The sequence below is a fragment of the Lacerta agilis genome, chromosome 15, assembly GCF_009819535.1.
Source record: "Lacerta agilis isolate rLacAgi1 chromosome 15, rLacAgi1.pri, whole genome shotgun sequence".
NCBI classification, from domain to species: domain Eukaryota; kingdom Metazoa; phylum Chordata; class Lepidosauria; order Squamata; family Lacertidae; genus Lacerta; species Lacerta agilis.
This window is the reverse complement of record NC_046326.1, coordinates 3325021-3348563: the sequence shown is the minus strand read 5'-3', so window position 1 is coordinate 3348563 and position 23543 is coordinate 3325021. Positions and strand designations below refer to the sequence as shown.

General features: G+C 44.1%; 1 protein-coding gene across 3 annotated transcripts in view; it reads right to left on the bottom strand.

The window, feature by feature from the left end:
* The window catches only part of DOCK5 (dedicator of cytokinesis 5), a 155170-nt gene that overhangs the window by 111818 nt on the left and 19809 nt on the right, over positions 1–23543 (bottom strand). For all 3 annotated transcript variants that reach the window (XM_033171850.1, XM_033171848.1, XM_033171849.1), the window contains exons 2-3: positions 3073–3156; positions 548–588 (exon numbers count right to left, since the gene is read on the bottom strand). In XM_033171850.1, the coding sequence (XP_033027741.1) occupies positions 548–588; positions 3073–3156 (125 nt within the window). The remainder of the gene's footprint in view (positions 1–547; positions 589–3072; positions 3157–23543) is intronic.

The following is a 23543-nucleotide window of genomic DNA, read 5'->3' as shown; positions in this document are numbered from 1 at the left end:
GTGGGGGCCAAGCAACATATCTACAGTTTGTTCATCATGAAGTAACAAGGTTTTGCTTTGCTTAATCCAACAATGTGAGATTGTTCCATCACAGACTTAATTTATTCTGCATAATCTGTTTTGCTTCTCTGAGTCTTGAAGGCAGCTGAAGAGCTACGTGCGGCTTTGACATTCCACCCACTAACCACTGCAAATTGTGCTTCGCTGCTTCCTGCCTCCTTCCAGATTCCACCCAGTGCCTCCCGCAGAATCTGAAGCCTACTTTTGAAACAAGTGGGGGCTTTTAAATTAACACTGAAATTGTGCTCAACTGGGCACCCTAATTCTCACAATGCTCACTTCATCACCCAGTATCAAATATTCATGTTTTTGCTAAACTGAAGAGCCCCCACCACTCAGGAAATTTTTATTGACCATTGTCATCAAAGATTGGAAGAGATTAGAGAGAAAGGTGACAAAACTTTTACTAAGAGCATTATCACAACAGATCTGATGCATTTTAATATAAACACATAACTGAATGGGGCGGGCAGGTTAGATGAAGTACCTTTTTGGATTTATTCCGAAGAGTGTATCCTCTGTACCAATCTGCCAAGAAGAAGGAGACAAAGAAGAAGAAAGATAGAAAATGTGCTTTTATCATCAGAAATCAAATGTTCAAATATAAAATGATCCTTATATATAGTGGTCCTCAAACTCCCCTCCCACCAGACCACTTGAAAATGGCTGAGGGTCTTGGCAGACTACATGATGATTTTTCTGCCTGTTTAGGAATTATAATGTGTTGTGCATGGGCTCTCGTTAGCTTCCTTCACTCTTTCTTGATGCTTCCTTCATTCCCATGTATTGACTCTCAGTTCCTTTCAAATGCCTTGACTAGTTCTCTTCCCCACTTGTGACCATCTCTCACCATGCCTTCCTCTGAGGAAGACCCAGCCTTCTCCTCCACCACCACTTTCACTTCCAGGGACCAGACGAATAAAGCTCATGGACTACTGGTGGTCTGCAGACCACTCTTTGGGATCCTCTAATGGTACAATTCAATGTATTGTTACTTGCAAGTAAGCCCTACCATGTTCAGTGGAGCTCATCACAGGGAAGCATGTGCAGGGCTACAGCCTTAAGCAACACAAAGTAGGCTGCAATCCTGCCTACTCAAAAGTAAGCATCATTGGGGTCAATGGGGCTTACTCCCAAGTAGTTGTATACAGTGGACTTCTCCAACTTGGTGTGCTCCCAGTGATGCTGGACTACAAACAACCAGGGATGATGGGAGTTGTACTCCAACAACCTGGGCTCCAAGATGGGGAAAGGTGGTGTACTGGACTGAAACCCTAAATGTCACAAGAAAGCTGCAATGCTAGACATATCTGCCTCAGAAGCAGGCCCGGCTGAGTTCAGTGAGAACTACTTGCAGGGAAGGGTGTTCACAAGATTGCAGGCTAAGGGTTCAGTTCACCTGCTGAAGAGGTGAATCAGCAGAAGCTATAAGCATGGATTTATTAGACATTAATGAAACTCGAATCAGGGCCTGCTGAAATAAATGAAAGCCTTACTGAATTGAACAATGTCATAGGATCACTAGCTTGTCCAAACCAGAACCAGCTCACATAAATTATTTTGTTGCTGCTGTTATTTCTAATTATTTTTGTGGTTGCTATTATTTTAAATAATAGGTTTTAAGCATTTGTGGAAAACTCTTTTGCTACATAAAACCTAATAAGGGGTACAATCAATACTGCATATATCAATAGGGTCAGGAGAAGTTAGAAATGAATGGAAATAAAATTCAATGAAGAAGTCTCTGGGGTACATGTGTGATGTGCATAAATTGAACTAAAATAATATCCACATGGCTAATATGGCATTACATGTGGTGACCCATAACCAAATGTCAAACTGTATCTGTAGCCTATAATAGAAAGGAAAAATAAATCTGCTTAATAATACTTTCTAAAATCTTTTCATAAAATCTTTTTATGTTCTCTGTCTCTCTCCCTCCTCCCGGTTCCCCACTTGCAAGGTCAGCTAATGCTTTGGGCCCTTCTACATTTCAAATCTTCTACAAAAACACTCTCTCTTAAATACGCCCATCAGCAACATAATCTCTTTTGACACATAGGCTCTGCCTCCCTATCTCCAGTGTCAAGGTCAGCGCAAAGTGAAAAGAAACCAATTGTCTTGCTGAAGTGCTAAGCAAGCAGCGGGTTTTCCTTGCTAGCTTTACCAAAGGAGCTTTGTGTCAGGATGTTTCAGTTTACTGCTGCTAATGGTGGTGATGGATATAGAACTAAACTCCTCTTTCCACTGAGCAAGACGTCACAGGTACAATCCCCAGCAGGGTTTGGAGAGACCTTGGTCTGAAACCCTGGAGAGCTGATGCCAATCAGTTTGTAGACAATACTGATGCAGACAATACAATACAGTGTTGACCGCACGAGCCATGGTGGCCATGCTCCAACTCCACTGCTGGAGGCAGCAGTATCAGTTTCTGAGTATCAGTTGCAGGAAACTGCATGTGGGGAGAGTACTGTTGCAATCAGGTCCTGCTTTCAGACATCCAATGGGCATCTGGTTGACCACTGTGAGAACATGATGTCAGACTAAATGGGCCATTGGCCTGATCCAGCAGGCTCTTCTTATCTTCTTATGATGGATCAATGGCCTGACTCGGCATAAGCCAGCTTCCTAAATTCCACCCCCGACATCTTAACTAGGGCTGCAAAAGACCGTTTTCTGAAATCCTACAGGGCCACTACCAGTCATTCTAGACAACACTGAACTGAGGGACCAACAGACTCTGTATAAGGCAGTTTCCTATGTTCCCATATTCCCATATCTGAACAAACATGGCTGATCCAATATTTTTCAATCTAATTTGGAGCTTGCCAAACACTTGTTTTTTGGAACTAACATAGCATATCATTTGTCTATGCATCAGCCTTTGGGCTTCTTTTTTCCTAGTTTCTAGGGTATTTCCCCAAAGATTTAACTCTTAAATCTGGAGTAAACGGAGAAGGGTTATAATTGGAAACCCTCCCATCCTATCCCAGTAATCCATTGCCTGCTTACCTTCATACATCTCCAGGATGTGAACTGTATCACCAACCTGCAAGGACAGCTCGACATCTTGGACGGCATCATAATTGTAGATGGCTGAGAAAAGGAGGGGGGGGGAACAGAACCAAGCAGTAAATAATTGAGATCAGGGCTGGCATCTGTATCCAACATCCTAAGGCTGTTGCCAGGGGAAGTGCTACAAGCCACTATTAAAAAAAATTCCCACCCTTCAGGGTATTGTGGAAAATTTTAGAGGGCCACCACTCAGCATACACTGAAAGATAGCTATGGCTGTTCCTGGACCATATTTATTTAAAAGGATTTCTTAACTGCTTACTGTAAAAAAAAAACAACCTATGCAATATAGAAAAATGATATAAAAACAAACGCGCCCCTTCAGATTTGTGTCTTATTGCAGGGGTCTTCTGCAACAATAATAGTGCAGTTATTCTGCTTTAGTTTGTCCTGTGATTTTTTCTCTCAATGCTACCACATGATTGCTGTCCGGAGAAGCGACGGCACAACAAGAGTGAAATAAACATAAACCAGAATATTTGTGGTATTAAAAAATACAGGACTTTGGAAGGATATTCACTGACTGGGAATGAAGCAGTGGGACAGCTCCCAAAAACTTTTATTGGAAGAGGGATTGCATATGACTATCCTGATAGCCATCATGAGTACAAATCATCATGAATGTGCAATAAGAAGCATAATGGGTTGTCTCCAAAGTTAGTTCTACTCAGATGTGGCTAAGTTAGGTCCATTAACTTTATGGGTTTATTCTGAGCAACATTTACCAGTAGTTTGATGCAACCTTCTAAAAACTGAAAAGCAGCATTATAAAACCAGGGACAGGGAGAAACAGGAATTCAGAAATATCAGAATTCAGTCTTATGGGTCAGGGAAGCCGGAAACAAACAGAGAGATGAATTCACAAGCCATTGGAAGCAACTAATAGATGATGCTTCATATAACGTAGGTATTTTTGTTTGTCCTGATATGCTAGAAGTCTGTAAGTGTATACAGTGGTACCTCCGGTTACGAGCTTAATTCATTCCAGAGGTACATTCTTAACCCGAATCCGTTCTTAACATGAGGCGCACTTTCGCTAATGGGGCCTGCTGCTGCCGCCAGCACGCAACTTCCTCTTGCAACTAGGGGCATCTACTTCCGGGTTAGCGGAGCTAATTACCCGAAGCATTCGTAATGACAGTAGCCTACTTAATCTGAGTTTCCACTGTATATGTTTGAGCGGTGTTTTACTGTATTTTCTTCACATACTTGTTGGTACATTGCCCTGGGCTCGTCTCAAGGAAGGGAAATAAAGAAATAAAGCATAATCCCACCTGGTGGATACTAGGGAGAAAGCCCCCTGAAGCCTGGTGCCAGCCTTGATTTGAGATAAGAACAAAGCAAGGAGACAGAGGGTTGCAGTCAACAAAGTTTTACTCAAGAGTAGACTCATTGAAATTAATGAACATGACTAAGCTAGGCCCATTAATTTCAGTAGGTCTATCTCTGAGAGAAAGTTAGCTGAACACCACCCAGAGCATTTAATCCAGGGCACACAGCTGTTTTCAATCCATCAGGAGCCTAATGAACTCTCCAGATGTTTCCGAGACCTGCTACTGAGAGAAAAAGGAGAAAGTTCTGCTGTGAAATAAAACTGGCCTTTAAAACACAAAAAAGGCTCAAGTGAGCATTTTTGCTCTTAGAGTTGTTATTTTTGGAGGGATTTAAAAGAAAAAAAATCAGCCTAAATTTTTAAGGCCTTGAAAGACCAGGTACAATCATGAAGCTAAGTAGGTGACTTTGGGCCAGAACCATCTCTCAATCTAGCCAGCCTAGAGATGTTGTTGGGGGTGTGTGTGTACACACACACACACACACACACACACGCCCTCAGCCAGCCATGAAAATCATAAGGCCAGGTACACACACACTCACTCTCTCAGTCTCACAGGCTTGTTGACAGGATCAAAGTTATGAGTGAACAATGCATGTGAGGTCCTTGGAGAAGACAGGCCAACGCTCTGACTCTACGTAAGGCAGCTTCCTATCTAGTTCCGTGTTGTCTGCACACTGACTGGCAGTCGCTCTCCAAGGAACAGTCCCAGCACTACAAGGAGATGCCAGAGATTGAACCTGGGACCTTCTGCATGCAAAGGAGAGGCTCTACCACTGAGCCTCTTGGAGACAAGGCAACATGCCCCAAGTTCAAGTCCCTCCTTGGGCACCAACTCTGTCAGCAAACTTTCAGCATTCTTGGGGGAAGCCAAGCGCTTTGCACATCTGGTGTGGGTGTCACCTCCGCTCCGCATGCATAAAGCAGGAATCAGATTGTACAGGAATAACTCTGACTGGCCTATCCTCATCAGATGTGCTTTGACAATAATATATCCCCGTGGGAGAAGAATAAAAACACATGCTTCTGAGGACATTTATGCAAAGGCTACTCTTTTTTGGAAGGCACCAATCTACAAGAACCAGGTGTGTTTATATTGAGGTATATTACTTCTTGGTGTTGAGTCAATATAAACAAATGGACTGTGGTTTACCACACAGGAAACGATACACTCCAAGTTTCCTATCAAATATTGCAACAAACAAGCCGCTTGGATTCTGCCCGGTGGACAGGGCCTGGGTCAAAATGCAGTTATTTTAAGTTTCTACATATGCTAGCCTTTAAACACACTCCCATTTACTCTAAAATACTGCATTTTGCATTTTGATGCACCTCCCCCCAAACCAGCTTCAATCCAAATTAAGAAAAATAATGGCCTTGCTCTGTTTTTAGCTAGTAATATACACCCTGTTTCCTTCCAATCATTTTTTATGCCTCATAGAATCACAGAGTCATGCACGTGTCTATAATACCTCCAGTGTTTACAGAATTGTGCAGAATTGCTATCATTTATAATTTTTCCCTCCTTGGTTCTGGATATGCTCAGGGCAGATTCACATGGGAACACAAACAGTGGGGATCGATAAGAGTCATTTAAAAAATTCAAAAATTTATAATAAAAGATAGCTGCACAAGTACAGATGGTTCCCAACACATTTCAAGGAGACCCTTTTATCAAGAAAAATGTTTGTAAAAACAACAGAGAATTACCAGTCTAAACAGATACTGGCCTGGTTCACATGTCACATGGTAAGAAGCCAAACTACAGCTGACTGCAGCAGTGGGGAAGCTCAGTCCTGAGGGCTGACTCCAGCCCTCTCCACTTGACCCATGGGACTTTGCACAGGTTTTGGCCCCACCCCAGGCCAAATCCGCTCTGGGTTTGCCTCAAACCCTCCTTGAGTGGTCTTGCCTGGCTGGTAAGGCCTCTTATTTACCTGAATGGAGAAGTGTGTATGTGCATGAACACAAAAACCTCTTGTTTTTTGCATCACTGGAATGTAGGCTACTGTATAAAAAGGCATGAGGCGTATTCATTGTTGTGCCTATTTTTGTCCCTGGCCACAACCATGCCTTGCCTCTGCATTGGCATATCCCCCCCCCCAAGCCCTCATCAGTATGCCAGCTGGGGCTGAAGGGAGTTCCTAGTTCAAAACTTCTGGAGGGCACCAGTTGGTGAATCCTGCCCAAAAGCAGTGGGTACTCATCCGCACCAGGAAAGGCTCACAAAAAGTCCCCTGAACTGAACAATGTCCTAATCGCCGGTTTTACAAGAATAAAATTAATGGGTTTTTTAATTCTGCATATAACACCACATTCATTATTTCATTCGCCACCCTGCTGTCGTTTCAGCAGCGTATGCATAAAGAAGGTATTTCCCCAAACTCCTTTCTTGTCAATGACAAAGCTGTGAATCTCAGAGGTTGTCATATCCACTTTGAATTGCCCCACCAGCTACATGTTGAAACACAAAAGAAGTTACGGTAGATATCTATTCAAATGTAGCACTTCCTAGTAGGAAACCCTGACAGGGAAGACATGTGGTTTTAATCAAGGCCAAGTTTCTGCAAATCCAGCAAAAAGGAAAGGAAAGGAAAGGAAAGGAAAGGAAAGGAAAGGAAAGGAAAGGAAAGGAAAGGAAAGGAAAAGATGTTAACCTGAAGAGAGACAAAGTGGGAACTGGTGCTCCCTGGAAGGGGCTGGGCAGCAGGGAGGGAGGGTGACAAAAGGCAGAGCAGGAGTCCATTACGGGCAGAGTCAACAAATTCTGGCTTTGCCACAATCCTCCTCCCTGCTAAGTCCTGCAAGGGTTAAGAAAAGACTTGTAAAATGGGGCTGGTTGGAAGTAAGAAGGCAGGCAGGTGGCTCAGGGCAGACTGAGATTGATTGATTGATTGAGTTTACTTAAATGCCGCTTTTCCACAATGAGCTGTGCCCAAAGTAGCTTACAGAAAACATTCAAAACATCAAAATACGGGGCTTAGGAGATTCAAATATAAAATACAGAACACGTCAGTAAATTGAAAAATGACAAAAAGATCACAACAACAACAACAACAACAATCTAGGCTTAAAGCAAAACAGGAGTTAAAAAACAATAACCTTTCTAGTACTGGTCTTCCTGCACTCCAAGGGTCTGTAAATGGTAGGGCAGTGCCCCATTTGCCCTAACAGACCAGCCTCCACTGAAAAAACAAGACCCCCGTCTGCACAATCCATTTAAAAGCACTATGATACTATTTTACACGATCATGGGTTCCCACAAAGAATCCTTGGAAGTGTAGTTTGATAAAGGTGCTGAGAACCATTAGAAAACCCCTATTCCCCTGAGAAAGCTACAATTCCCAGAGCTATTTAACAGTCAATCCCTCGTCCCACAGTACTCTGGGAACTGTAGTTCTGAGGAAGAGCCAAAGGGGTCTCCCAACAACTCTCAGCATCCTTTGTTGTTGTTTAGTCATGTCCGACTCTTCGTGACCCCATGAACCAGAGCACACTAGGCACTCCTGTCTTCCACTGCCTCCCGCAGTTTGGTCAGACTCATGTTGGTAGCTTCAAGAACACTGTCCAACCATTTTGTCCTCTGTCGTCCCCTTCTCCTTGTGCCCTCCATCTTTCCCAACATCAGGGTCTTTTCTAGGGAGTCTTCTCTTCTCATGAGGTGGCCAAAGTACTGGAGCCTCAACTTCAGGATCTGTCCTTCTAGTGAGCACTCAGGGCTGATTTCTTTGAGAATGGATAGGTTTGATCTTCTTGCAGACCATGGGACTCTCAAGAGTCTCCTCCAGCACCATAATTCAAAAGCATCAATTATTCGGCAATCAGCCTTCTTTGTGGTCCAGCTCTCACTTCCATACATCACTACTGGGAAAACCATAGCTTTAACTATACGGAACTTTGTCGGCAAGGTGATGTCTCTGCTTTTTAAGATGCTGTTTGTCATTGCTTTTTCCCCAAGAAGCAGACGTCTTCTCATTTCGTGACTGCTGTCACCATCTGCAGTGATCATGGAACCCAGGAAAGTGATATCTCTCACTGCCTCCATTTCTTCCCCTTCTATTTGCCAGGAGGTAATGGGACCAGCACCCTTAGCAAACTACAATTCCCAGGATTATTTGGCTGAAGCCGTTGCTGTTTAAAGTGGCATGATGCTGCTTTAAATGTATGATGTGGATGTGGCTTTGTAACACTGAACTGGCTGTATGGAAGAAAGCAGGCGGGTGGAGGCTGGATGAAGGCAGACTGAAATTGGTGGGGCGCTGCTGCCCCATTTGCCCTAATGGATGAGCCTCCCCTGAGACGGGATTCAAAACAGATATGCTCTGCAGAGAATCAGATAGGATCCAAGATCCTGGCTATTTCAGAGGAGAGAAAGCTTAAGGGAAAATCAATAGGGGAATTGTAAGCAAAATAACTGCAAGCTCAGCTCAGGTACTACAGCAACATCTTTTGCTCAGCATGTGTTCAGGCACACACCCTTTTCCAACTCTGGGATATGGAACCTTTGACACGCCAGATATAGGGGGTCAATGGTCGTGGATGCTGGAAGATGCATTCCAGCAATATCTGGAGAGCCACATAGAATCATAGACGAAACAAAATAGAAAATTCTTTCCAGTAGCATCTTAGAGACCAACTGAGTTTGTTCTTGGTATGAGCTTTTGTGTGCATGCACACTTCTTCAGATAGAATCATAGAGTTGGAAGAGACCACCACAAGGGCCATCCAGTCCAATCCCCTGCCAAACAGGAACATGCCTCCCCCCCCCCCCCGTTCTAACTGCAGAGATCTTCACACATTGCACTCAACAAGGGTACACAAACAGTTGCATGGTGCAATCATGGAATTACTCACATGTAATGTTCAGCAAGTGTACAGTCTGTGTACGCAATAGCTGAGCTGTACAAATCAAAAAGTCCACAGTCACACAAATGCTTGGGCATCTGTACCTGTTTCCAGTGTAATGTGTGAACAATCCATGTATATCCCTCACCCCAATCCAGCAAACTTCAGGTTCCTAGTAAAACACAAACAGATTAGTAGATCTAGCTGGCCAGTAGTCTGCCTACCCCTAAAAAACAGTTCACTTGTAAAAGAGAGGAAGATTCCACATTCCAAAAGTTACCATCTGTGAGCAAACAAAACATAGTTTTGATGCAAGTCATTACTGGGGCAGGACACCAAGTAGTGAAGTTTTATCCATTTGATTGTTCCATGAGAACAGAGAGTCACTGTATATAAAATCCTTATGGCACCTAGTAGCATGCAAGTTTATGAAAAACAAATTGCTGGGATTTTCCTCCCTGGGAGCTTTTACTACTGGTGTCTGGTGCACACCAGTCTCTTGGCAAGTTTAGAGCTCTCTTCAGATATTAACCCTGCATGGTGTTTTATGTGTATTACATCAGCTCTCTTGGTTTTGTGTGTGAGAGAGAACAGAATTAAAAATGAAGTTTGGGCATTTAAGATCACATTTTCCTTGTGCCTAATAATAATAATAATAATAATAATAATAATAATAATAATAATGTCCTACCTATGGAATTTATACAGTTTACAATAAAAAGGCCAAAACACAACACAACTAAATTCAATAGTCACCAACAAAAACTGAAACTAAAAAAATAAAAAACCTGCAGCAGCAGATACTGTACAACAAAACTATTAATTAAAAACCAGGAAAAGTTTTTAAAGCATCCTTAAAATCCTGATCTGATCGCACCAGATGCATCTTTCTCTCTGAAGGAAATTCCATAGCATAAGAGCCACCACTGAGAAGGCCCTATCTCTAGCATCTGTCAGCCAAAACTGATCTTAGAAATGACCACACAAGTAGGATCTCTGAAGCTGACTTTAAAACATGGGCCAGTGAATATGGGTGTTGACTGCCCTTCATCCTGCCCCAATTAGAAACATATAATTCAACTAAAAAGGTGTTACTGAGCCTAAGGACACTCAGCAAGTGACAGAAGTGACATATGAACCAGGAAGACCCCCCCACCCCACCCCCATTTAAAACCTCACATCTGCCACTCATTCAGTGAGCCACATGGTTAGGCAAGAAGCTAGTCCAGGAGTAAGCAATGTGACAATTCATAGCCAGTACGACCAATGGTCAGGGAAGACAGAAGTTGGGGTGCAAGAATATCAAGTGGGCACCACCACCCTGTGCGACCCTCTCAGCCTTAAGCCACATCCACACCATACATTTAAAGCACATTTATATCACTTTAAAAGCCATGGCTTCCGCCCAAGAATCCTCACAGGGCTACAATTCCCAGCACCCTTAAACTACAGTTCTCAGGATTCTTTGGGGAAAGGCTTGTGCTTTAAATGTATGGTAAGGATGTGACCTAACCTTCCAACTGCAATACGGGGATCATTTTGAATGCTGAAAGGATAACAGACTGCCTAAGCCTAAAAGAAGTGTGCATGCACACGAAAGCTCATACCAAGAACAAACTTAGTTGGTCTCTAAGGTGCTACTGGAAGGAATTTTTTAATTTTTAATTTAATTTAATTTTGTTTTAGCACCGCTGTGTGTTAGAAATGTCCACCTGGGAATTTCTGCTTCTTATCTGAGCCACTGTGTCACGCCAGCTCTCCGTTCCACATTTCCCTTAAAGAAAATGCTGTGCACAACTTACAGGTGAAACTCAAAAAATTAGAATATCATGGAAAGGGTTATTTCTTTCAGCAATTCAACTTAAAAGGTGAAACGAATATATGAGATAGACTCATGACATGCAAAGTGAGATATGTCAAGCCTTTATTTGTTATAATTGTGATGATTATGGTGCACAGCTGATGAGAACCCCAAATTAACAATTTCAATTTTGGGGTTTTCCTCAGCTGCATGCCATAATCATCACAATTATAACAAAGGCTTGACATATCTTGCTTTGCATGTCATGAGTCTATCTCATATATTAAATTCTAGTAGCTAATGAAAACAATTGCTTACATAAATGGACTTTTCCACAATATTCTAATTTTTCGAGTTTCACCTGTATTGGGGAGCCTAGCTGATTTAATGGGGCGGGAGGCCTGAAAAACTGGAAACTCCCCAAACCTACCAATCCACAATCTTCTTTTTATTCACTTGTTTAGCTTGCAATTTGGGAGCTGGGCGCTGCTTTAAGTACATATACAGATTGTGGAATATATAGGCTTTGTGGAATTCCCTGATAGGGAAGGTCAAAGGGACAAACACTGCAGCTGGCCAGCAGTAAAAATTTATGACCTACAGCAACCACTGGGATTGCACAAGGTAAAGGCAGCCAAGGGGCACAGGTAGATTCCTCAGTGGGGTTGAATCAAGGAGGGTCAGTTACCTCTGGCTACATGCAGAGTTTTTAATTTGCAAACAAGAGAGGCACGGGTATAGGGAACCTTTAGCCCTCCAGATGTTGTCGGAGTACAACTCCCATCACCCGAGCAAGCATGGCCAATGGCCAGGAGAGGGTGGCAATTGGTCCCAGTATCTGGAGGGCCAAAGTTCGCCCTCCTGTTGTAAGGTGTTGTAAGTCAACTCAAAATAAGACTGCTCAGTGCTCTGGTTTAAAGCTTTGGCTCAGAGGTAGGGCATCTGCCTTACATGCGTAAGATCCTAAATTCAATCCCTGGCTTCTCCAGGTACGGCTGGCAGAGACATGTCGGAAATCCTGGAGACACACTGCCAGTCAAAGCCAAAAATACTGAGCTCAACAGTCTGACTAAGGTCTCATTCACACCAGACATTTGAAGCACTATAATGGCCTCCCCAAAGGATTCTGAGAGTTGTTAGGAGACTCCCATTCCCTTCCCAGAGCTACAATTCCCAAAGTGGTTTAACAATCAATCCCCCTTCACAGGAAACTTTGGAACTCGGGGAATAGCAGCCCCACACGCTTAACAAAGTGCAGCTCTTAGAATGATTCAGAGGATGCCATGACTGTTTAAAGTGGTATGATAGCATTTTAAATGTACGGTGGGAAGGTGACCTCAAGCAGCTCCCTATATTCCTGTGTTTTACTTATTGTTAGACCTACTGGTCCTTTCAAAATGTGCACAGAATCTTCTTACATATTATTATTATTATTATTATTATTATTATTATTATTATTATTACCCACACCTGGGTTCACCGCACTGAAGGCACCATTCTTTGTTGACATGAGTTGTGCTTCTGGTCCACAGAGGACCACCAAGAATGCTGCCCCAGATAATTATGGTGGTCAACCTGGGACATATCAGGTAAGGTGGTCCTTAAAGTATATTTGCGAGTGGAGGCATGGTATCTTATTTAGAAAAAGGTTACTCCATTTAGAAGGGGTGGGGAATAAAAGCATGTCAGATTTGAAAATGTCTGGCACTTTTTGAAGGTTCCATGTGATTGTATCTTTAAAAATGGACACTTCCACATTCTCCAGGTTGAAGTGATGCTCCACAGAAAAACAGCCCTGTGACACTTTGAAGCTTATCAGATTTTATTTTTTTGTGGTCATGGGGCCCACATTGGTGCAGTGTTATCCTGATGGGGCAGTGTGAAGTGTGTCTGTACAAGGAACTCCTTTCCATTCCCCTTCCCACCTGGTTTTCTACCCACCAGCCCTCAACAGTCTAACGGCATTCCATGCCCACTGAGCATGCTCAGTTCTCATTCACCTGTTCTGATTCCTTTGTCCCCCATAAGTTCCTCCATCATACCCCAGCGTTCTGCTAAACTTTGGTTTCCCTCCAAGGTGCTATTTCCATCTTGTGCATGGATGGGGCCATTTGGCTACTTAGAGAACTGGGATCACTGTTGGTTTATTATGATACATAGATAAAAAGAGGAAAACCTATAGACCAGGGATCAAAAACCTTTTTCAGCCGTGGGCCGGTCCACTGTCCCTCAGACCTTGTGGTAGGCCAGACTATATTTTGTGTGTGGGGGGGGGGAAATATGAACAAATTTCTATGCCCCACAAATAACCCAGAGATGCGTTTTAAATAAAAGCACACATTCTACTCCTGTAAAAACACCAGGCAGCCCCCACAAATAACCCAGAGATGCATTTTAAATAAAAGGACACATTCTACTCATGTAAAAACATGCTGATTCCCAGACTGTCTGCAAGCTGGATTGAGAAAGTGGTTGGGCCGCATCCAGCCCCTGGGCCTTAGGTTACCTACCCCTGCTATAGACTGTGGGGGCTAAAAGGACACAAAATGCAAGAGGTGCTGAATGGCTGTGATATTTCTGTGCAAAGTTCGGATGCATATGAGATGAGAACAGTGACTATTCACCAACAGCCATAACTAGGGATAGCACAATCTTCCTAGCTTTGGTTCTGATTTATTGGGAAGCCAAGCAATCCGTCCAAATGTACACAAAGCAGTTAAATGTCAGCCTCATCCACTGCTTAATTTCAACTCCCTTCATGTGCTGGGAACATCATTCAAAACTGCATGGCTTTGTATGTGTGTGTTGTCTTATTTTGTGTCTGACAAATAACCCCTTAGAAGGCTCCCTAGGTCTGGGGCACAGCATCCAAAAACTTTCCTCTGAAGATCAAAAGGCCTTTGTTACCAGCAAAGGACCATCTCCTTGGGCAATTCCTTTGGGGTTGTTTTTCTCTGCACTTCCCCCCCTCCCCCAAAGAAAGTCACTGTTGTTTTGGTTGGAGCTTGGCAATGGCCTGCATAGCAACCCCTTTTCCAAAAGTGGTGTTCAAATGCCAGCTTTAACTACATGGCTGAAAAGTGCATAATTCCCCCAGCCATACAGCAGTTCGTGACTCCTTTGCTTGAAAGATGTAATGAGGTTTGAGCTGCTGAGTGACAAGGCCATCAATGCAGCCCATTGTTCTGAGAAGAAAGCCCCGGACAGTTCTCTCTCTCTCTCTCTCTCTCTCTCTCTCTCTCTCTCTCTCTCTCAGGGGTTCAAGCCAAAATGCCAGTGGAAGAGGCAGGGAGGCTTGCTCAGAAAGGAACTCTTATCACCCTTTGCTTGAAAACTCTGATGGGGTGGCGGCTGTGTGTGAACCAAGTGCAAGTAGGGTGCACAGTTTGGATGCATTTTGCATTGGCACACCAGCCCAGTTCCCACCCCCCTTTGCTTTAGCCCGTGGAGAACAAAACCAACAGCTTTATGTCTCATTATGTTGTTCTACTTCCTGATGTTTGACCATGTGGCTCACTGTTTTCCTTTATTTTTTTGCTTGTGGCCCAAAGCACCTAAAATAGGGGGGTATTGAGTGTTCTTGTTTTTATTTTTATTTTGATTATGTATTTTGTGTATTATATTATGATTTTATCCTGTGAACTGCCCTGAGACCTGTCATGTTCTTCCATTTGCCTGGATACGTCAGTTGGTTAGAGCACCATGCTGATAACGCCAAGGTTGCAGGTTCGATCCCCGTATGCGACAGCTGCATATTCCTGCATTGCTGGGGGTTGAACTAGATCAGGCATAGGCAACCTTCGGCTCTCCAGATGTTTTGGCCTACAACTCCCATGATCCCTAGCTAACAGGACCAGTGGCCAGGGATGATGGGAATTGTAGTCCGAAACATCTGGAGAGCCGAAGGTTGCTGACCCCTGAACTAGATGGTCCTCAGGGTCCCTTACAATGCCACAATTCTATGATTCCTCCATCATAAGAACATAAGAAAAGTCTCCTGGATCAGGACAATGGTCCATCTTCAGTCCATCATCCTGTTCTCACAGTGGCCAAACAAATGCCTGTGGGAAACCAGCAAACACGACCGGAGTGCAAAAACGCTCTCCCCTTCTGTGGTTTTCAGCAGCTGGTATTCAGAAGCATTACAGCCTCTAACTGTAGAGGCAGGGCAGAGCCACCTTGGCTAGTAGCCACCGCCAGTCTCCTCCTGTATTTCTCTAGTCTTCTTTTAAAGCTATCTGGGTTGGTGGCCCTCACTGCCCCCTGTGAGAGCAAAATCCATAATTTAACTATGTGCTGTGTGAAGAAGTAATGCATGCAGCAGGCATTCTCTAGGCTAGGGGTCCCCAAACTAAGGCCTGGGGGCCGGATGCGGCCCAATCACCTTCTAAATGTGGCCCGCGGACGGTCGGGGAATCAGCGTGTTTTTACATGAGTAGAATGTGTCCTTTTATTTAAAATGCATCTCTGGGTTATTTGTGGGGCATAGGAATTCGTTCACCCCCCCCCCCCAAAAAAAATTAGTCCGGCCCACCACAAGGTCTGAGGGACGGTGGACCGGCCCACAGCCGAAAAAGGTTGCTGACCCCTGCTCTAGGCTTTCAATATCTATTTGAAGTGCCAAGGTAGTGAACGGTTGTGGCATCTATCAGGCCATCCACAAACGTGCTCAGTGGCAGCACGAATCACTTTTTAAAGTGGTGGACACACTTGTAGGCACATGCATTCCAGCACGCCACATGCAAACTTCACGATGCAGATACTGTGCTTGCAGCCTGCTCCAAGGGCCAATCAAAGGGAACTTCTGAAATCCTGCTTGTTCTGCCTCTTTTTTCAATGCACATTTTAAGCAGCACTTTTCCTCAAACAAAAAAGACCCTTATTTGCTATACCCTTCCCTCCTCCTCACAGCTATGCCAGTGGCAGGGGGGTGGGAGGGGAGAAACCAAAAAGAGAACTCATTGTCCAGGAGAATAACAGGCGACGAGGAAAAGCAGACAATAGCTATTGTAACTTGTGGGTCAACGTGATAGAGTGGTCAAGTGTTGGACTTGAACTGGGGAAATCTCTCCTTTTTTTGAGCTGAAGTTCACATTTAGCCATGACTTCTAATTTGTGCCCTTGTCAAGTCATCAACCTCACAGAAGTATACGGCTGGGTAGGAAATTTGATTCAGTTTGGATTGAAAACCAGCTTAATTTGCAGTTTTCCCAAACAATGGGAGAACTGAAATGCAGCCAAATTTCCATTCCACGCTTCTCCAGTTTTTGCAGTGCAGTTCCCTAACCAGATGACATAGGAGTCACTTCCTAGAGGCCGAGGTCCCTTCGGCCCACCAATAAAATATTTGAGCCAGCCCCCCCCCCCAAGTTAAGGGGAATTCCCATTCAAATGGGGTCCATGTGCCATGTCATTTGATCAATTATGTGGGGCAGGGCCTACCCCCCCCCATATTTTATTCAAGTTGGAGCCCCTGCCAGATGATATGAGCAAAAATGCATACTATACTTGGGGAAGGTGTGCATATAAATACAAACAAAAATGCATTATATTAGGCAAAACTGTGTACAAATTAGGAGAAATTCACACCAAAATGCTGATGAACGTTGATGAAGATTATATTAAAAATGCAATCTGATGTGGAAATGTGGAGAAGTGAATTTAAAGACTATAAAATAAGAAATGGAAATTGAGAAATTCACCCATCTCAGCTGAAGTGGGATATAGCATATATATTTAAACTAACAAATTTATGCTTAATGTCTACTGAATTTGTAGTTCACATATATTACCGGTAATTACAATTTTCCATTTTTGCATAATTTAACATATGCCGAAATTCAAATTTAATATCTACTGATTTTGATGCATTTCTACTTTCTTAAGGGTTTTTCAACAAATAAATAAAATATTTAAAATAAAATTTTAAAAATAAAACATCTTTGATTATTTTAAGTACGTTGTACCAAACAAGAGTCATGCTCAGAATAGACTCACTAAAATTAATAAACCTGGCTAAGCTAGGATCATTAGTTTCAATAGGTCTACTCTGGGAAGAACTTAGTTGACTGGAATCCATCATTTTTACACAAAATATCAAAATCAGCACATATTAAATTCAAATTAAGTAGATATTAAATATGAGATCATTATTAAATATTGGTTAAATACACATTAAATGATAGAATTATAGGGTTGGCAGGAACCCCGAGGGCCATCTAGTTCAACACCCTACAATTCAGGAATCTCAGCTAAAGCATCCATGGCAGATGGCCATCCAACCTCTGCTTAAAAACCTCCAAGGAAGGAGAGTCCACAACCTCACAAGGAAAACCGCTCCATTGTCAAACAGCTCCTACTGTCGGAGCAGGAGAGGACAAGCTTGCTCCATCTTCCATTCCTACCAACTTGAGGACTGTGCTAGTTCACATGCAACAGCTGTATGTTGAAGATGTATCTCCCTCCTTTCCCCACCGTCCCATAAGAAGATTGGTGCTTCAACTCCCATCAGCTACGAGTTGAGGAAATACCCAGTTGTAGCCTCAGTCAACATGGTGCCCTCCAGAAGTTTAGAACAGGCATAGGTAGACTCAGACCTCCAGATGTTTTGGGACTACAATTCCCATCATCCCTGACTACTGGTCCTATTAGCTAGGGATCATGGGAGTTGTAGTCCCAAAACATCTGGAGGTCCGAGTTTGCCTATGCCTGGTTTAGAACAACAACTCCTTAGTCCTGGAGGGCACTAAGTTGATGGAGTGTGCCCTACTGGATATGCTCTGGTATTAAATGCAAGTACATAGGAAAGTTATTGCACACACTTCCCAAGGTTCATGGCTGGTTTCACTCAGTTTAAGGCAGCATTTTTAACTATTATATCAACATTACCAAACTATATTGGGTTTTATGCCCTAATATTAACCCATCAACCCCCCCTAACCATGGGATATTATTCACTCAGCATATTTCCAAAAATTATCAGGACACTTGTAATTTTCCCACAACAGAAAAATAGGCCTGAAACTTCTGTAAATCTATCCTCCCACAACAGTGCCTTCCATGTTTTTCTTTTCAGCCTACAACTCCCATCATCGCTCACCACTGACCATGCTGGCTGGGGCCAATGGGAGTTGCAGTCAGACGCGCACAAAACCCCAGAGCATGCTGGGAAGCTCCAGTCCCGCTAGTGCCCCCTGTCTTCAGAGCCTGTCTTCTTCTGGAATACACCGGCTGAGGGAAGGCTGCTTTATTACTGGTATCCTAAATCCATTTTACGACACCTTCTTATGGCCTTAGTGGATTTTTAAATATATTTCTAATACTTTTTTTAATAAAAAAGGAGGAGGAGGAAACTAGTTAACATCTACAGTGTATAACACCTGCATTTTACACCTTAAGAAGGGGCACAACTAGCGCTGCCTAATGAAGTTGTTACTGGAAAACTATGCACTGCACTCGCAAAATGCAAAATCAATTTTGAAGGGGAAAATATGCTGCAGGGGAAAAAAGGAGAAATACCTTGTTTCGCAAGCCTTGATTAAGCGACAGTTCTGCTTTTGTACCAGTTAGCACAAAGAGGAGGGGGAATCAAAAAGGCTCTCAGCTCGGTACTTAAAAAAAAAGAAGTGCTACAGGTTAAGATCCGACTGCCAGCAATGCTACATTTTGAAGGTCTGCCCAGAAATGGGGCTTGAGGTCCTCATGCTGTTCCATAATCATATTGCTCTTATGTAGGGCTGCCAACCAGTCAGAATTTTACAGAGCCAGGAGGGAGTTGAGCCCTTGCTCCACATGCCATAAAAGGAGAATGTAAAGCTTGAGGGAAAACGTGCAGTTTAAAAAAGTGGGCAATCATCATCTGTGCATGCCTGGGGTGCACAAATTTTGGCTTACCTTGCACCTTCAAAATGCAGCGCAAGGCCAGGAACTGCTCTCACCTTTAGCAAGATCAGGCTGGGAATTGTTCCTACAAACATAGGAAACTGCTTTATACAGAATCAGAACCCACTGATTCGCCTAGCTCAGCATTTTCTGCACTGTCTGTCAGTGGCTCTCAAGCATTTCAGGCAGGATTCTTCCCCAGCCCTATCCAGAGATGTCGGGATTGAACAGGGAACCTTTTGCATGCAGAGGTGTTGGGTTCTGAGGTGCTCAGAGGGCCTCAGAAGGACAACACAGCTAGCTGTCTAAGATCATAAGGAAGAAGAAGAAGAAGAAGAAGAAGAAGAAGAAGAAGAAGAAGAGGAGGAGGAGGAGGAGTTTGGATTTGATATCCCGCTTTATCACTACCCGAAGGAGTCTCAAAGGGGTTAACATTCTCCTTTCCCTTCCTCCCCCACAACAAACACTCTGTGAGGTGAGTGGGGCTGAGAGACTTCAAAGAAGTGTGACTAGCCCAAGGTCACCCAGCAGATGCATGTGAAGGAGCGGAGATGCGAACCTGGTTCCCCAGATAACGAGGCCACTTGTTAACCACTACACCACGCTGACAGTCTTTTGGAACTTGTCACACTTGCTGGGAGGAAGAATGGTACACTTGCCACAACTAATGGAATTGTAAAATCTTTATGCATGCTCTAGATAAGGAATGTTAAATTCATGGTCAGCATGGTCAATGGTCACGCATGGTACAAATTCCAAATGCTCTTGGACACAAAATCCCAGAGCATGCTGGGAAGTTTCAGTCCCCCTAGTACAGCCTGCTTCAGAGAGGACATGCAGAGCAAGGCCCCTGATCCTGGACTATCTCCACGTCTGAGGGAGCCAACAGCAAACTGCCCTCTGGAGACCACCTTCTATGACACTGCTCCCCAGAGCTGCTAGCTTATCCATAAAGAAGTGCCAAAGAGCAGTCCTTCAGTGGATCTGCCATTTTTAATTCTTCACATTGCCCTGACTTCAATAAGGGGCATTGTGGGATATTAAAATGGTGGCTCCAAGTTCTTTCCCGATGCTAGCAAGGCAGGCATGTACAGTGGTACCTCACAAGACGAATGCCTCGCGCAACGAAAAACTCGCTAGACGAAAGGGTTTTGCGATTTTTTTAGGTGACTCGCAAGACGAATTTTTCTATGGTCATGCTTCGCAAGACGAAAATTTCAATGCATTCCTATGGGAATTAAATTTCAATGCATTCCTATGGGAAACCGTGCTTCGCAAGACGAAATTTTCGCAATACGAAATGACTCGCGGAACGAATTAATTTCGTCTTGCGAGGCACCACTGTATTTGTAGAGGCATTTGAGGGCTGCTCTTACGGGTGGTGCTGTGGGTTAAACCACAGAGCCTAGGGCTTGCCAATCAGAAGGCCGGCAGTTCGAATCCCTGCAACGGGGTGAGCTCCCGTTGCTCGGTCCCTGCTCCTGCCAACCTAGCAGTTTGAAAGCATGTCAAAGTGCAAGTAGAAAAATAGGAACCGCTCCGGCGGGAAGGTAAATGGCGTTTCCGTGCGCTGCTCTGGTTCGCCAGAAGTGGCTTAGTCATGCTGGCCACATGACCCGGAAGCTGTACACCGGCTCCCTCGGCCAATAACGTGAGATGAGTGCCGCAACCCCAGAGTTGGACATGACTGGACCTAATGGTCAGGGGTCCCTTTATCTTTACCTTACAGCAACTATCATCCCTGAACACTGGCCACACTGGCTGGGGATGATGGGAGCTTGGAATCCAGCAACTTCTGGAGGGCACCATGTTGGCTATCCCTAGATTAATGAAAGAGGATGATGAAAATGCATTGATATCACCATTGATTAGAGATGCAAGAAAGTAGCAATTTCTGTATTTGCCACAAGCAGTGGTGTTTCCATTCCGCTACAGCAGTTTCCACCACATACTACATTCTTCTTCTTCTCACATATCATCATGTCAATGAAAATGTATGCAAAGTGTAAATGGGCAGCTTAGCACTTTGCATGCACAAGGTTTCAATCCCTTCCATCCTCAGGAAAAAGCTGGGAAACTGCTGCCTGAAACCCTGGATATCAGCTGCCAGTGTATACAATACTGGGCTAAATGGACCAACAGTCTGACTCAGCATGAGACAGCTTCCTCTGTTCCTAAATACAGCAGAGATGCCCAACATGGTGCCCTCCAGATGCTTTTGGGACTAGAGCTCCCATCAGCCACAGGCAGCATGGCCAATGTTCAAGATTGAAGACAGTTTGAGTCCAACAACTTATGGAGGGTGCCACATTGACTACCCCTGATTTCACAGAAATGCAGGACAAGGAGGCACCACAAAAGGGACTTCAGAAAGGGTGCTAGTGGAAGAGCCAATATCCAGCAACCCAGGAGCTTATAAAGCAGTCTTTCCGGGATGAGACACAAGGAAGAAACAAAATAAGATCATACAGGAATTGAAACAGGGAGGGGAGCACTGAAGCACATTGACAGGAGTTCCCAGGGTACTTTCAGTTCTCTGTGGGCTGCTCTGAGTGGTGATCTATCAGAACCTTAGCTTGGGACAACTTCCTGGCAGTAAAGTGCTCTCAAGGTGTAGACTGAACCTACCCACTCCAGTTGGCTATTGGGTCTTCCTGGGCAGGAAAGGCTCAAAAAAACTTCCTGTTTGGGCAACAAGGTGTTCCTGGCTCTGGTGTGTTTCTGTCCATCCATCAGCCCTGACACCATTTCTGGCTCCTAGTTCTCTGACTGCTGTTTACAGGCTCATCCCTGACATGCAGAAATGAGGTAGATAACAGCAAGTCAATGAAGACACAAAAGTACAGATTCTGAATATCCCAAACTCCTAATTTCTATAGCCAACATGTACAGGAGCCAATTCATTAAGGATGAGAGCCAAGCACACACTCAACATAGTCTCTCTCCAGATGGGGCCGGATTCTGCCCCCAGCTGGCTCCTGTGTCATTTGCTTCTAAAAAGACAGGCAGAGGCTATTTGCTTAGGGACACCACCCCACCTAAGGCACTGACTTGCTTCGCTTAAGATTTAAAAAACAAAAGAGGCTTTCAGCTACGTTGTCACTCTTTTGAAGCAAGTAAACTTAAGTCAGCCTTGTATTCTCCTGTGAGATGGCACTACATGGAGGCAAGTGCATGGAAACCCATGCAAACTATTATTTAGCTCAATGTCTATGGTGGGACAATTTCACCAATCCTTGGGCCAGTAAGATACATGCCAAACTCTTGCTTTTTGGAATTTCCCCACTAGATCTTCTAAAGTCTGACCTTACTACAGCTAAAAGAATCATCAGTCAGAGACTAGATGACAATGGACTGCAATGTGATCTTATGCTGGGGGGGGGGTATGCTCACCCCGGTACATGGGAGTTTCTATCACTCAGCAAGTACCAACTTATTTAACAGCCCTCTCAAATGCTAGCCATCGCTTTGCGTTTATCAAAGCGAGGTTTAACGTTTTCCCCTCTAGGGTCCTTTCCCATAGATTTTCTAAGGGCCGAGTCTCTGAGTTATGTTCTTGCGACATCAAGGCGATAGAATCCCTTCAGCATATAGTTTTTTGTTGCCCCTGCTGCTCAGACAAACCTTCTGAGACCATTAGTTCAAAAATTCTCTGGTCTGCCGGTGGAGACCCGCCTCACCTTATTACTGCAAGATACTGATTCAACCGTATCCTTGCAAGTGGCAAGATTTTTAACCTCTGTGTTGTCTTATAAGAGACGAAATGGAATGCTACATGAATTTTGAAAGTTTTATCCATGTTTTATGTGTATATATTACTGGTTGTAATTACCCAATACTGTGTGTTATTTTGTATATGAGCTTAAAGCTGCAATAAACCTAAGTAAGAAACCCATGCAGGTAATTTAGGTGGACTAGTAGAAGAGGAGCAGAGTGTCTGGTCTGTGCACCGCATAGAAATGCAGTGAGCTACTGCAGGATAGGGGTGTATGGGGTGTTAGGGGAGAGGTAGTACCTCTGGTAGGGGACACGCTGTGCTCCTTCGGGGGTAGTTTATCCACCTTTGCTCCCCACCCTGCACTCAGCTCTCACCTGTGGCCCCTAAAAGCTGTTAGCATGCGACAGTGGCTACACCCTGGGAATGGCTTCAACTGGCTGGCTAAACCCGGTGAGAGTAGCTGATGGCTCTCAAACCCTCAATGAGTTAGGGACCTCCCCTGCATGCGAAGACAGGCTCCGGCAGATTGAGTGGACGAGACCAATAGTATGTCCAACGGTCAAGAAAGCAGTTTCTGCATGTAGTATAGAAGGAAGTGTGGGGCAGATGGGGCTCGTCCACCTGGGAAGGTAGCCTATCTAGGAGAAGGAAAACTCTGACTCTAAACCTATGCTGCCTCGTGGTATATCTTTGGAAGAAGAAAAGGGTAAACCCTACACAAATCCAGAGTGGAGTCCCTAAGGCAGTTGGATAGCACTTTTTACACCTCCTTCCAGCAACTCCTTCAGCTAAGCAGGTGCCAAACGCATTGCTTTCCTTTCCTTTGGACC